Raw genomic sequence first — 16,575 nt, 5'->3', positions numbered from 1 at the left:
GATGCATTTTTTTATATAGCATACAGACATGAGGTTTGTATTGACCTCTTCTTATAAATCACAACAAGAATATGTTGAGCAATTCCTTTTACATACTCTGAATATAGTTGTCCGTGTGTGTAAATGTTTCCATCTCATGTGTATGCATGCGCTGTAATATTTTAAGTGCAGGAGCTAAAATGTAGGCAAAAAAAATCCATCGCTCATAAACATCCCATTAGGATATGAGACCAAAATCCAGTATGTGTGTGTGAGGGAGTGTGCAGGCATGAATACATGTGTATTATTCAAAGTGGTATTAACAAAAAAATGCACCCATCTGCGACCACTAATGAGCAAACACCAACACTGTAACTGCAACTGTGCAGCATTGCAATGCACACTGTAACACACCCATCATTAGGATTCTAACAGTGTGCTAACAAGGTGGCATCAAGGTACCATTAAGGAAATGTAACCAAGTGGAACAAAACATTAGATCTGAACCCAAACTCTACCAGGAGTCATTACCACTCATTTGATGCTCTTATTGGAATTAATGACCATTAACTCAGCAACGACAAGTCTGCCATGTTAAAGCTGCTGCCTGCGCCATCGAATCCATTGCTTTGCGAGTGAAGTAAGGTGACTTCAAAGGGTAATTTGGTGTTTTTTTCATTCTCAGAATGGAGTGAGTGATGGTATACTGGTGCTACGAGAAGGACGGGGAGGTGTGTGTGGTGTGAGCACAACAGAGATGTGAAGAAAAGAAACTTCACTAAAGTCAGACAGCGACCATGTATTTAAGGGAAACTAGGGGAAGAACTGGAGCCTGAAGTACTGTACCTCAATTAAATTACCTGAGTGACACTTTTTGGCTGCAGGAAACACTTATTCAATGACAAGACAATCACTTGAGAATGTGTACAAATACTGAGGGCGTGTTTAATTGAATTGAGGCAATTATTTTTGGACTAAAGTACAGACAAAGAATGATACTCACTTTGATTTAAATTGAAGACCACAATGGCAGCGTGAGAGCATCGTGAGGCCAAGCATCTCTCTTAGTATTGCAATTTAGTAGCGATTTTCCTGTTAATTTCAGGTCTGTTCATATCGTACAGCTTAACCTTAGCATCCTACACCTGACCTTTTGGATTTTGGATTAAACCTCCCCGACGATTAGCAATCTCCGACTCATTCCTGAGATCTCCAGAGCCCCCGAAGCTAAGCACTCAACCCGGCCGGGCGGAAATGCTCGCAGGCGGTATCAGGACCATGCAAGCATGGAGGTAAACAAGCTAATGCTAACACCACACCGGTTACCCAGCATTGTCCTTGCTAACGTGTGGTCCTTGGTGAACAAAATGGATGAGTTACGACCTCATCACCCAAACCAAGAGACTCATGGACAGTAATATCATGATTTTCATGGAAACATGGTTAAACAACGTACTGGACAATGCAATCACGTTAGCCGGCCTGCACACACTCCGAGCAGACAGGACAGCAGGTGACTCCGGTAAGACCAGACGAGGGGGACTGTGCATTTATATCAAAGCTTGGTGTACAAACTGTGTCATTGTTAGGAGACACTGCTCAGCTAACCTCGCGTCTCTAATGGTTAAGTGTAGGCCATTCTATCAGCCTAGAACGCTCAGCTCCACTATCGTAACTGCAGCCTACATCCCCCCAGATGCCGATGCCAAAGCTGCAATGATGAACTTTACACAGCCATAAGAAAACAACAGACTGCTCATCCAGAGGCTGCATTTATAGTTGCTGGTGATTTTAACCACTCTAACGTAAATACAGTGCTCCCTAAATTTCACCAGCATGTTTTCTGCAATACAAGAGGAAACAAAAGTTTGGTTCATTGTTTACTCAAACATTGCAGGAGCATACACCACAACCCCCCCCCCCACCTGGGACAGACCACCTTTCTTTGTTCCTCATCCCCAAGTACTCCCCACCCATCCAACGTGTGAAGCCATCAGTGACAACCATCAAAGTATGGCCTGCGGGGACAGACAATGTACTTCAGGACAAGTTCCATCACACTGACTGGAGTATGTTTGCTTCTCAGGCTACCTGTGGCTCTCACACAGATCTGCTCTTCCTCTGTGCTGGATTACTGTGCTGAGTGTGAAACATAGAAACAGATCACAACATACCCAAACCAGAAGCCATGGATGAACAAGGTGGTGCGGCTCCTGCTGAAGGCACGCAACATTGCCTTCAGATCAGGTGACGCACAGGCCTACAGCATATCCAGGGCAAACCTGAGGAGGGGCATCATCAAGGCCAAGCACTGCTACAAGCACAAGGTAGAGGAACACTTCTCCAAATCCGACCCTAGACACCCGAAAGGCTGCTGGTCCAGACGGCACCCCCGGGCGTGTGCTTAGAGCATGTGCGGAACAGCTCACAGAGGTTTTTATGGATATATTCAACCTGTCCCTCGCCCAAGCAGCTGTGCCAGCATGCTTCAAAGACACCTCTATTGTCCCAGGGCCAACACACTCCAGCCCAATGTGCCTGAATAGCACCCATTAGTGCTTCAAGCGAGTGGTCCTTGCATACATGAAGAACTGCCTCACCCACACTGGGCCCTTACCAATTGGTAATAGGAGCACAGAAGATGCAGTCTCCACTGTGCTGCACTCTGTGCTCACACAGCTGGACAATAATAACAGATATGCAAGAATGCTGTTTGATTTCAGCTCACCATTCAACACAGTTAACCCCTCGAAGTTAAACACCAAACTTGGTGACCTAGGCTTCAACACCTCTCTCCACCATTGGATTATTGACTTTCTGACAAACAGACCTCAGTTTGTTAGGTCAGGACACACCAGCTCTAGCACCATCATACTCAACACAGGTGTACCACAGGGCTGTGTGCAGAGCCCATTCCTCTACTCCTTCTTCACCCACGACTGCAGGCCTGTGCAAGGATCAAACACCATTGTTAAGTTTACGGATGATACGACGGTAATTGGCCTCATCAGTAATGATGAGACAGCCCACAGAAAGGAGGTAAAGCATCTGGCCGCTTGGTGCGCTGACAACATCCTGCTCCTAAACACCAAAGGCAAAACAAAGGAGCCCATCATGGACTTCAGGAGAGGAATAGGAAACACGCACAACCTCATTCACGTCAACAGGATGGCTGTTGAATGTGTCTCCAGCTTCAAGTTCCTGGGGGCCCACATCACAGAGGACCTCTCCTGGTCCACCAACACCTCCAGTCTGGTCAAGAAGGCTCATCAACGCCTCGTTTTCCTGAGGATACTGAAGTGTCACCACCTGTCTTCAGACATTCTGAGGAACTTCTACCTTCTACGAGAGCATCCTGACCAGCTGTGTTACAGTCTGGTACGGAAACTGCTCCATCACAGACCGTAAGGTGCTAGAGAGGGTGGTCAAAACTACACAGTGGATGTCCAGAGGAAACACTGTTTGTGTCAAGCTCGCCGCAGCATCCTCAAGAACTCCTCCCACCCTACACATAGACTGTTTGTCCCCTTGCGCTCCGGTAGGCGCCTCAGTAGCCTCCAGAACGCCACCTCCCTTCTGAACTCTGCCCACCAAAGAACTCTACACATGTATGCTTATTTATTATGTAGAATGTTCATACCACTTCAATAATCTACCAACCTGTATATTATTCTGTAATCTGTATATATAATCCATATGACCTATTATCCATATGTCTACAATAGAGCCTATTCCGTGCACTTTATCTGTAAATAATAGTCTGTACAATATATTTATAATGCTCACTTGTATAAATAGCATCCCATTAACCCATTCATATATACCCAACAATTGCATATTACTGTCTATCTATAAATTACTTAAATTTAATTCTGCACATATCATATTTTTTGCACTTTCTGCTTGTTGCACTTCTGGTGAGATGCAAAACCCCATTTTGTATATAAATTAAATAAAAGTGAATCTCATCTCAAATTATATGGCAAAAAATCTTCCTATGCTCATCAAGCTTAGCTCATGGTTGGTCAAAGCCAAGTAGCAACTGGTCGTGAGCCTTGAGATGATAATTTACAAAACTGACATCATGCTCAATTGAATAAGGCCTGAATTAGGTTATTAAGCCCAATAACTCCTCATAAACATGTTTACTGATGTTTGAAGTGAGAAGAAGATGCAAATCTTCCCACAGACTTCAGACTAAACAGACCAAGTTTTGCAACCAGCAGAGCTGCCCCTGGTGCCTATTCAATATATTTTTACTTCCTGATACTTCCGTCCATTTTTTATATCCAGGACCGTCAGTAGCTCAGTGGTAGAGTGAGTCGTCTTTCAACTTGAAGGTTGTGGGTTTGATTCCCGGCTCCATGTCATGTATCCTTGGCTGTGCTGGCAGCGTGTGAATGGCTATGAAAGATGAGTGATAGAAAATGTGCTGTATGAAAGTGTGTGTGAATGGGTGAATGTCAAAACTGTAGTGTAAAGCTGCTTTGATCGACCATCAAGACTAGAAAAGCAGACCATACAGATCATTTACCATTTATCATGGTCAAAGCTCAAAGAAAACCTGAAGATGCAACCAGCACTGTTAACATCATAATCACCCGCCATAATAATCCACTGTTTTTATGGTCCTGTCCAATAATTCTTTTAAAAATACAAATAACCCAAAGACAAAGCCCCACTGCCTCCATTCATCTGATCATCTGTCTCTCTTTATCTCTCCATTCCCCAGTCTTCTCATCCATCAGGCTATCATCATTTCTCTGTCGCTTTAGTCCCATCAATCACTTACTTTTTCGATCACTCATCTCTTCTCGCTGCTTATATTCTGTCTCTGTCTTTTAACTCCTGTGATACTATCAGTGATTCTTGCCTCAGTTTGTCTTTTTCTTTCTCTTCCTAACACTGTTGTCAGCCTCCCGTTATCTCCAGTTGTGTTTTTTTTTTGCTGTTGTTGCAGGCAGTTGTGTCTACTATCCTTGCTTCAATGTCACCCAGTTGGCACCCAGCCATACCAAGTACTGCTGAAAGGTGCAGGAACAGAAGATGAGAGCATGTGTAAGACATAAACATTGCACACATGCAGCCTCCTCTTCGCAGCCCATAAATTGTCTTAAATTGGACCGGGCTCATTTCCAGAAGTGGGTTAAGAAGGTTACATGGGGAAAAAAGACTAAAAAGAGTCCAAATGGCCTTGGGCAGTCACCCTCGTGTATCCAACTGTCATAGAAACCAGTGCAGCTTCGTCTTCTTCCAGCTTCTCCCTTTAGGGGTCGCCACAGTGGAACATCTGCCTCCAATCTTGCTCTATCTCTTGTGTCCTCTTCATGTCTTCCTTCACAACATCCATGAACCTTCTCTGTGAAATTCCTTTTTTCCTTTTTTCCTCCTGCCCGGCAGCTCCATCTTCAACATTCTTTGTCCAATATAACCACTATCCCTCCTCTGCACATGGCCAAACCATCTCAATGGTTTGGCCATACTCATTTCTAATCCTGTCCATCCTGGTCACTCCTGTCTCCAAGCCATACAGAAACCAGTTCAGATCTTAGTGGAAAAAACATTGTGTGACAAGGTTCATGTTCCGTAAGAGCAATTAGATGCTGATACATGAGATGGCGGAAAACAGTTGTCATTTAAATGTCACATTCCTATACATTCATGGTTCAGATGCCTTATCAGTTGAGTTTACGACATGGAGAAACGCAATCTGGCCAAGAAGTGGAATTTATCTTGACTATAAAACATAAAGTATATAATTAATTGAAATGCACAGTTTATGTGTATAGTTAATCTAGTTTACTACATGTACTATATGAAGAAAAAATATTTAGACTTCGGCTCACGTCAATATCAACATCAATAAGGAGACAGGAGCCCATTACTTTATCAGGTTTCCATCAATGTTAGGCAAATGACACACAGACACACCACTTGCATCCGAGCCGGTAATCATAAAAAAAAAGTAAAGCCTTTACTAGATGAAATTTGTATTTTAACAACCATGTAGGAACATAGTTATAAAGATATTTCAGATTAAGCAGTCAGAGAGGAAAAAGTACAAGAAAAAAACACACCTGCCATGTTATGACTTCCTTATACTAATGTTTGGCCTGAGTTTGAGGTCATTTTGCATCTGCTTTCTTTCTAATCTGTGTGGAATCTTTGCATCTGTTTGTTTTTATTTCACATAATATGTGTAACCCTACAAATAGTATTTGTATAGTTGCTTAAGTATATCCAAGATAACAAGAGTGCTTATCACCTTATTATTGCATATGCGAGTAAAATGGGTACCGGGTTGGCTGGTCATAGTCCCAGCCACAACTCTGGCTCTGCTGCTGCTCCCAGCTTCTTTCTCATGTTGTGAAAAACATCAGAGAAGATGAAGAAATCAGAATGTGGAAAAAGAGAGGAAGGGAGGGAGGATGAGGCAGGAAAGCACAATAAGTTAAGTGGTTGTAATAATGCTCAGCCTCTTGACAAGCTTTTGGCAAACCCAGCCACTCTGGGCCCATAACCCCTGCCCACAGACTTGGCAACCGTTCCCCTCGGCAACAGGCCCACCTGGCAACAGTGCCCCATCTCCTTGAGAGCAACAGGCTCCGAGGACAGAGGACACTGGGAGCTGGATGCTGCGAAGCTCTGTGTGTGTGCGTGTATCTGTGTCATAAATGGAGAAAACTTCTGTGAGAGAAAAGATCCAGATGTGTGCGTGTGTGTGTATGTCTGGTAAACGCGATATAAACATGATAGATAGCTGCTGTAGAAATGACAAGGTGCCGTTCTGTGTATCTGTGGGAGAAAGGGAGGGCAGATGTGTGTGTGTGTGTGTGTGTGTTGGCTAAATGCAAAGCACTTGGCTAAGAGAGACACCGGTCTGTTTGTCTTTGTGCGTATGTGTATGAGTGTGTGCATGTCTCTTTAAACCTGATAGAACGATTACTTGGCAGAGGCATAGGCCCTTGTAAACCTGGGGGGATGAGATTTTAGTTGCTCAAGTAATGACAAAGCTGTTTGAGAGAGGGAGAGAGAGTGTGTGTACATGTACTTGTACTTCTCATTTCGTGGGGACCACTTTGAGTGATACTATAGAACCTTACATTTTTGCTGGTCCTTAAAATCTTTAAGATCAAGAGTAGGTATCACAAAGATAATGAGTGTGTGTGTTTTTGTTTGTGTGTGTGACAAATACTTAAAATTAAATGATAAACCAAAGGAAGTGAGCACATTTTGTGAATTTGACTTAACTTAAAAAAAAAAAAAGCTGTTAATAGGCTAGGACTTGGTTTTGTTTGTGGTTAGGGTATTTTTGATGGTTATGGTATGGGTTAGGGGCTAGGGAATGTATTATGTCTATGAAACCAGGTCCTAATGAGGCAGAACCTAATTTCTGAGAAACTGGTTTACGTTTAGGGCTAAAATTTGAATTGTGCTTAGGTTACAGTTAGGGTTAGACATTAGCTGGTTATGGTTAAGGTTGTTGTGGATATGACTTTGTTTAGGCTGTCAAAATGAATGGAAGTCAATAGGAATCCCTAAAAGTATAGCTGTGCAAACGTGTGCGTGTGTGTGCGTGCGTGAGCGTGTCAGACCTGGTGGAAAATGAGAGCCTGGCTGATGTAGCCCCAGCTGGATGTGGGGCTGAGGTAGTGAATCAGCAGGAGCAGCAGCAGCATAAAGGCAATACTGGCTGAGGCATAGATGGCGTTGATGAGGAACATCATGATGGCGCAACCCACAATTCCCAGCACACATGTGTGCCACGTGAAGTAACGGAAGGTCGGCCTGAGAGTAGAAGAAAGGAGAGGTCAGAGTTAGGATGGAAAATTGCAAAATAAATAACACTCAACAGGTGATACCGGTGTGTGAACTCTTACATGAGGTACGTTTTATTCCATAAAAGCAGGGTTGTTAGAATAGAGGATATAAAACTTATAATAACAAGTGTTACGATGTAACAAAACACTGCAGTTTCTCTCTCTCACACACATACATGCAACATGCAAACTCCAGGCAGAAAGGCCCTTGTTCCAACTGGGGCTTGAACCCGGGTCTTCTTGCTGCAAAGGCAAGATCGCTTCAGTAAAATGTATTCTGTAATATGACTGAGCATCAGCTGATCATCACAAAATGTCTACTATACTTATTTCTTATGTCTTTATAGTTTATTCCCCTAAAATTGCATCATGGTTAATGCTGTTTGCCCGCAGCACCATTGCTTTCATTCTCACAGACAGACATGCACAATGATTATGGGATATAATAAAGCAGAAAGGATGAGGTTACAGCATTATACAACCACAAAGCTGTGTTGTGATGACCATCAATAGAGTGAGCGTGAGATTAGAGATCTTCTGAGTCAACAAAATTGGGGGATTATAGTTGTATTTTAGTTTACCATTGATTGTGATTTTTGAGCCATTAAAGCTACAACACCTTTACATTATTTATTTACTTTATTAAGTCCCCTTTTTGCCAATCTCAGTTGTTCATAGCATTGATTGATGTGGTGACTGTGGAGGTCACTGGAGTTCCTGAAACAAGCTTTGATTTTGTGACACATATTATAGAAGATATTATGACAGTAAACTGTGGCCATAAAAGGATGAACATGATCCCCAAAAAAACTCAGATTGTGGCATTTAAACCATGAATCACTGGCTTCAATGGCCTTAATAGTGTCAAGAAACCAACAACATTACACCAGCAGCAGTAGCAGCCTGAGCTGTTGACACAAGGAAAACCGGGTTCACAGATTTATGCTGATGCAGATGATGTTGAATTGTGATTCTACTATCAGCACTCCCAGCAGATATCTAGATTTATCAGACAAGGCTATGTTCTTGTCTGATAAGAGTGGAATCACCCATCTTAGTTTGTTGTGCTTATCACAGTTGTGAAAATTGTGTTCTGCAAAACTGCATGGTTGCAAAACAACCATGTTTCTATAAGTCACCAGTGACTTGTTGGTGATACATTGCTTTACATTTTAGCTCTTGTTAACGTTATCTTACTGCTTGAAAAGCCATCTGGAACTAAGTTGGCAGTGATGTGGCTCTGGGTTGGTTCAAATTAAATCCGTGAAGCGTTCCTTTTTCTGTTGTGTTTAGATATGCCTTTTGTGAGGTCCCACAGGATTCTCTCCTCAGTCTCCATTTATTAACTAAATACATCCCAGTGGGTCATGAAAAAAAAATTACCCACCCTGTCAGCTTTTTTTTATTTAACCTCTAATAATAAATCATGTGTTTTGTAAACATAGTCTGACTCATAGAAGACAACACTGAATGCCTTTCTGCCTCTACAGTAAAATTCTTTATAGTGGTTCTTCAGTAGATTTGGTGACAAAAATATCTTACTTCTTCCTCCCACCACAGAGCTCTCAAGAGGGACTTCCTAAACATCAGTGCTTTTAATTGAGAATTATATGAAACAGGGCTTAGAAAACAGTATAGGAAATGAATGTGTATATAGAAATTCAAATCAATTCTACTAAAATGTAGATAAAATGGATATCCATTTGATTTGAAAAAGCAAGTCATATTGGATTTTTTCACTTAATAGTTTCATTATATTGAGAGCAAAGAAATGTATTTCAGTTAGATTATTGCCAATATCTGACCTTATTCCCAACCTACCAAGTCCATTTTTAGAAAATAATTTCAATAATTCAGATGTTTTTCAGTCAGATCCCACCTTATAGTCTTTAAACATGACTGGAATTCAACACATTCTTGTTCGTGCCTTGACTCTGAACACTGGCAAACATCAAAAGGAATGTTTTCCTTTTTTTTAAGATGATTTCAGTGTTGGCAGACGTGAAAAGCTTTAGATAAAGGTGATATATGAAACAAATGTATTATATTACATCATACAATGACCTTGGAGTGTCATCAGAAATTAAGGAAACGTTGTTCAACTGAAATACTGGCTTCACTGATAGAGCAAGTATATTCGCAAAATATATTTTTATTTTCAGGTTGCAAGCTCTGTTTATGTTTTCGTTAGCGGCTTTGGACTGTTGGTCCACCCACTACCGCCCACTAAACAACACAGCTAGTAGCACTTCAACATAAGGGTCAGGGTTAAGGTCTGTCAACAGAGTGAGCAGAGTAGGTCGCTGTTATGCATCTGAATGTTACCAAACCTCAAAAGTGTCACTCGCCTTGTCAATAATGTCTTGATCACAGTAGAGGAAAAACAAGGGTCGGCTGTGGAGATGTGCTAAAATATAGATGGCTAAAAGCATTAAGTGCCTAAGGGCCCACACTGGGTATTAGCTGACCTGCCCTAATCTCTGGATATAATGTCCTGAGTGTACGGTCTCTTGCACGCTCAAACCAGGCTCCACCCACCTGGAGCCTCCAGATATTCTCTCTCTATTGTGAAAGTGTCTGACTCAGACTATCTCTCACTTGAGCTCATGTGAAAGCAGCTTAGGGAAACAACTCATTTTAATAAGTTGAAGTTATTTGGAAGTTTTGGAGAGTAAACATGATCGAATTTGAAGATAGTGACTTTCAGCACATCGTGTCTGCTGAAGGAGACAGAAGAATTAAGAGCTTGTACTCTCACAGCCGGGCAGTAAACACCAGAGTCATGCTAATTTTTTTTGTTGGTAATGTCTGTGTTATTACCTTAGCTCACCTTTACTCAATTTGATGGTAATTTTGAGGTTATTTTTTGCCATGGTGTTAAAAAACATCCTGTTCTTTCAGTCAGCCTGTTGCTGAGGCTCTGGTTATGACTAATGCTTGGCTTTCGACATCATTATTTTTTTTTTAAAAACTGAGCTTTACCACTCACATCTCTACACTCAGTGTTTGCAACTAAGCCTCCAGTTCAGGCTGCAGCTAACCTGGCCTCTGATAAGAGTCAGAAAATGAAGCTTTTACATCAGTACAAACTACAGAAACATTTTAAACTATAACACAGCAAAAATGATGTCTGAATCTCAGTGTCAGACAAACCATAACAACTTCTTGCTCACACACACATACCTACAGAGTAATTTCCTAATTTGTGACTGCATGGCAGCTTCAGAACAAATTAGGTGTGAATGCAGGGACAAACGCAATTAAAACAAACACCACACATGGATGATAAGCTACTGCTGGCAGCAGACCTCTTAGTGTTTTGATGCATGGGCTGGAATTTATATATGGATGTGTGCATTAGCTGTACTTAATGTGCAATGCCTTGCATGTGTGTGTCATTTAAGTGTAAATGACTTTTAGGGGTCATGGAGTTGGGTGCAACACAGCGGGCAGAAACACTCACATTTTTAGAGGATCATGCATTTGACCCCAATTTCCCTGCAATAGCTGTGGATGTGTAGATAAACAGCCATTTAAATAGCCACAGTTGTAATTACACAACATTTCTCAAATGATCGACTGGCCTCCTCCAGGGACCAAATCTAGGCTCTTAAAGAGGGAGAAAAGAACCGGTCTATACCACCCAGGACAGAGCTAATGTATCGAGAGGATAGCAGGAGGTGAGACCACCAAGATGCTAAATCATAAGAGAATAGAACACAGGGAGCCTGTCATTTGTTTTCCTCACTAATAACAGGGGATAAGGAAAAGGTGAGCAGGTCTAAGGTTAGAATATAGAATATATATATGTTGTAGCTGCTTTTTCAGTCAAATACTTAAAACTGAGTTATGAACATCGAATATTAACATCAGCTTGTAAAAAGCAGCTCTAGATATGCCACTGTCGGTCAGTCTCTATTGATCGGTCAACAATTTGACACAAACTGAAACATCTCAGTAACAACTGCTTGGTTTGCCATAAAAAATGAGTCAGACATTAATTTCTCTGGGGGGGTGAATGAATCCTGCAGGGACATTAGTTATCCTCTGACCTTGAGACTGGTCAGGGGTTTGTGAGTGGGATGTCAAATGACAAACACGGATGGATTGCCATGAAATTTGGTGGACTCAATTTTGCCTTACCTCTCAAGATGAAACTTTGGTGCAACATTTCATCACCACAAACGTTCATGTTATTTAAACTTGATCAATTTTCAAGTACAAAGATCTATAACACTAATGAAATTCATTTCAGTCTCAGCTTTATTGTGTTTAGTGTATTTGTTTCTATTTTCTTAATTGATCAGATTTTTTTTTTTTATATATATATAATTAAGCGCTCTGATTTTTCAGCTTCTTAAATGTGAACATCTTTTCAACATTATCTGATATTTTATGGAACAAATGATTACTCTTTATTACACTAGAATGTGGACGTCCGACATTGTTTTGTGCAAGACTTCCAGTTTGGCATTTCTGATCAGTAATTATTTAGCTTTATGCAGCAGGCAGGACTTTGAAAGGTAAATGGCAAATGGTCTGTATTTAAATAGCAATTTTCTAGTCTTGAAAATTCTTGCTTACACCACAGTTTTGTCATTCACCCCCACTTTCATACAGCACATCTATATTTTATATTTTATAAGAACTTTCTCCTCTGAAGAACAAGGAAATGCTTCACTTGTGACTGAAAGCCTTTGATTTGAAGAAGCCAGCCTGTGTGTCTATGTTTGACTTTGTTGGAAATAAACCTACAAAAGATCATCCAGCACAGGAGAAGTGGCTATGCTATGAAATGCCGGTTCAAGGCGACATCAGCAGCCACAGGTAAAATCACAGCTTATTATGATGAAGTGCTGTAAGTGTAAGTAACAGTTGATTTAGTTGTGTAATCAAAGCCAGGTTATATTGCCTGCTTCGATGAATTAATTATTTCATTTAATTCATTCAATAATCTTCAAAAAAAAAAATCCTCATACGTTCCTCATGTTATTGTCCCAATACATCATTTTACACAGATATTGACCTGTCATTTCCATTTGTTATCCAGAGATTAGAATGTTCCAACCTCATTGTTAGAAAAGCAAACTTGCTCAGTTCACAAATATGTGAAACAAACAAATACCAGATGCTGTTGGACCCCCTAGTTACCTCCGCAAACATAGGGTGTATAGATTATTCTGATAGAGGATATACTGGGAGATAACATATCACTGCACTGATAAAGCTCATAATGTCTCTCAAGAATCTTGTCAGTATTATAATAAGTTAAAAACTGAAACCTAAAATAAGCAGCTTGAGATTAATTGGAGAGATACTATAGCTCCTCCTGTCGTTATTTACCTCACTTTTGTCTTTCTGTTGATATTCTGAAGGTCCATATATGTAAATGTTTTACTTCTCATCAATTAAGTACTGAGAGAGTGTGAAACATTGGAGTGCTCATTTTGTCTGTTTTCAGCCAAATGACAAAAAAACAAAAAACAAATCAAACCTGAGCTTCTCTCCCTTCAGCGTTCTCTGACATATAGCATCACACAGGCCTGGTTTCCGTGTTGAGATTGAGGCTTGTTACATTCAAACAGATGAATCAGCCATTTCACAGAGTCTTGTCTTTAAGAAAAATGATATAAACCACATGGGCGTCAGAGAGAATGTCACTACAGCTAATGATATTAGTTTGATGGTTAGAGGCTGAGAAAGAATGGTTTCATTACACTCTTCTGTCTCCAACTTTGCTTTTATTTCTTCTTGACTTTACCGCTCAGCAACGGCAGTGCCCTCAGTCCTCTCATCTTATCTCTCTCTCCATCCCATTGAAGAGCAGCTGTAATTACGATAAAAGCTCACCCACCAACCACCAACCTACCCACCCACCTCTTTTGTCTCTGCTGTCCCTCCATCATCAGCGGCTGCAGTCCCTTCTATACAATCACCTCACACTCAGCCTTCATTCCAGCTCTCTTTTTCTCTGGCGACTGATGTCACTTAGCTGACACAGCAAAAAGGACCCAGAAGTAATCACTGCCAATCCAGTCCTCCCAAGATATTAAAAAAAAAAGAAACAGAGAGCGCTGAAGATGGAGAGAGGGGACCCGGCCTTTTGCCAAAAGTCACGTCATAATTGAGGGAAAGTGGGGATAGAAGGTTTATAATCACTACACACACAAAAACACACGCACACACACACACACACACACACACACACACACACACACACACACACACACACACACACACACACACACACACACACACACACACACACACACACACAAACACACACACACACACACACACACACACACACACACACACACGTCTTGTTCCATACGAAATGGAAAAAAATGGATTGGAAGAAACAGTGCAAGGACCACGTAAACTGTTTCTCTCTTTTTTAGCCAAGAGCTTGCAACAGATGAAGATGAGTTCTTTAATTGTGCTTTTATTTTATAATTTTCTCCTAATATGGCAGCCTAGAATACTTGACTTAAACCCCCCTCACACTATAACATACCCCACCTACTTGGTAGGGAGAGAAATGAGAGAATAATTGTATGTTGAACTGCAACAACATTACAGTTTAAAATACTGTTTAACAACTGCAGGGTTTCCCAAGTTTCAGCTCTTGGTTTGCTCTGACTTTGTGTTTGTTTAAGGGGGCATTAAGATGTTAAATGCTTTCACTAAAACCATTTGTCTGCATGTTACTCACAGTCTGCATCTTTGAGTATACAGTATTGGGTCATTTATTGTGAGTCATATCGTCAATGAAATACAATTTTGATGACTATTTCTTTCAAAATATCATGCAGCTCTATTTCTGAGCACCTTTTGTTTCTTCCTTGTCATCTTGTATGGATTTCTTGTGTTTAAGCTCCGTAGTGTAGCATGCTATCTTTCTGCGCCTCTACAGTACAAAGTAGGTTTTGTGCTCAAGGTTCATCATGGCATCTGGAAATCCCTTGACAAACAGAAACTCATGTCCTAAAGGGGATTCCATACATCCATCTATCCATCGTCTACCGCTTTAACCTCCACACGAGTGTCGTTGGTGTCAATCCCAGCTGACAGAGTGAAAGCATTGCAGAGCCAACGCTTTGAGACAAACAACCACATTCATAGTTACACCTACGTTCAAATTTAGAGTGTTCAATTAACCTCTGCATGATTTTGGTCTGTGGGAGGAAACTGGAGAACCTAGAGAAAACCCACATACAGACATAGGTGAACATGCAAACTCCATGCAGAAAGGCCCTTTTTCTGACCGGGTCGCGAACCCAGGTATTTTTGCTGCAAGGTAACAACATGATGGGGAGTCCTTTCATCCATATGTTTCCTACTATTTTTTTCTGGTTTCTGGGGACCTTCAGCCCGTGGTAGTTGTAAGAGCAAAACATTATTTGGCCTTCTCTAAAGTTATCAGCTCCCATTCCTAAGCACAAGCCTAAACAATTCAGGACGGCGCCTGCCGAAACTGTTGTTGTCACAGCGACCTCGGTATAGCACTGTTGTCTACAGAATTCGTCTCTTCATGTTTTCGCTGAGCCTGACCGGATTGGGGCAGATGACTGACACTACTGCGCAGTCCTCCCCAAGGTCAGCTCCATGTATCAGCAGAGAAAGCACCTTTAAGTATCCTAACTCTGGGACTCACAGGCAGACTGACAGAGGATGCCAAACTGTTAACATACTTGTTTTATGTTCGGCATTGTCTCAGTTCTCCTCAGATCTGAGCTGCTTCCAATAGAGCTTTTCAACTTAACTCATCTCTGACTCCAGGAAACTCCATCTTTGGTCGACTCACTTAATGTTCTAATCTCCGCAACAGTAGTCTACACTCACAATATCAGCAAAAACGCATATCTGTTGTGATAACTAATTTCTGTTACAGTCAAACCACTCTCTCTGTGTTTCTCAGGATAGCAGTGTTTGGATCTTGTTGCCCTATGACATGCTCACGCTGCACACAGGAAGTGAATTGTTTTATGTATGTCAAGCATATCAAGCAAGACAACAGCAAACAGGTTGGCTGGTATGACTGGAAGCCCAAAGGCCCCCTTTACACCTGGCATTAAAATGCGTTTTCCCAAACCCAATCGGATAGTGCCTGACCACTTGTAAGTACAGGTGTAAATACACCAGAGGAGCAATCGGGACAGATTGTTATTATGTGATCTGCTTGTCGAAGACGACTTCTTCCCCTGCTTTGAAAAGCAACGAGGAGTCCATTAAATAGTGCAGCTTCATGTGTGGTTAAAATTGCTGCTGGAAATCTTTGCAGAAGAAGAGGGGAAGGTGATGTAAGGGGTGATGACTGTGACAGGATAAACAGTTCCTGTTCCTCTGCTGCTGCTGTATACACATAAATGCTCCCTCAGTCAGCTCAGATAGTTTGACTAAACAGAGTTCTCAGATGAAGGATAACACATACAAATGTTAGATATTTTTTGTTCATGAAGACCAAACAGAGGCAGGATAATATCAACAACTAGAAAATTCACCAAATGTTACACAGTGCAGCTTTAAATAATCACCTGAAACATTTTTTGTCATCAAATTGTGGACTGCCACCATCAGGAGACAACGTTATTCCACAGTTTTGACAGGCTGAGAAATTGTCCATACTTGTACAAGTGAGCAAACTCCAGTCCTATTACTCATGTCAGTGCAACACTATCAAACAAAGTTTACAGTTTATCAAATAATACCAACGAGTGAATCTAAGGAAAAACGGCAGTGACTTCAAACTGACACTGCAAGACAAACAAAAGAG

The 16,575-nt window shown here is 41.3% G+C and overlaps 1 protein-coding gene across 1 annotated transcript in view; it reads right to left on the bottom strand.

The window, feature by feature from the left end:
• LOC310924804 (solute carrier family 12 member 9) overlaps nucleotides 1-16,575 on the bottom strand; it is a gene marked incomplete at its 5' end in the record, with an annotated part of 92,269 nt that overhangs the window by 9,452 nt on the left and 66,242 nt on the right. Inside the window, one exon of the mRNA XM_083886642.1 lies at nucleotides 7,575-7,767. Within this exon, the coding sequence (XP_083742768.1) occupies nucleotides 7,575-7,767 (193 nt within the window). The remainder of the gene's footprint in view (nucleotides 1-7,574; nucleotides 7,768-16,575) is intronic.

This window comes from Microchirus variegatus, assembly GCF_963457635.1.
Source record: "Microchirus variegatus genome assembly, chromosome: 3".
NCBI lineage: Eukaryota > Metazoa > Chordata > Actinopteri > Pleuronectiformes > Soleidae > Microchirus > Microchirus variegatus.
This window is presented reverse-complemented; position numbering and strand designations above follow the sequence as displayed.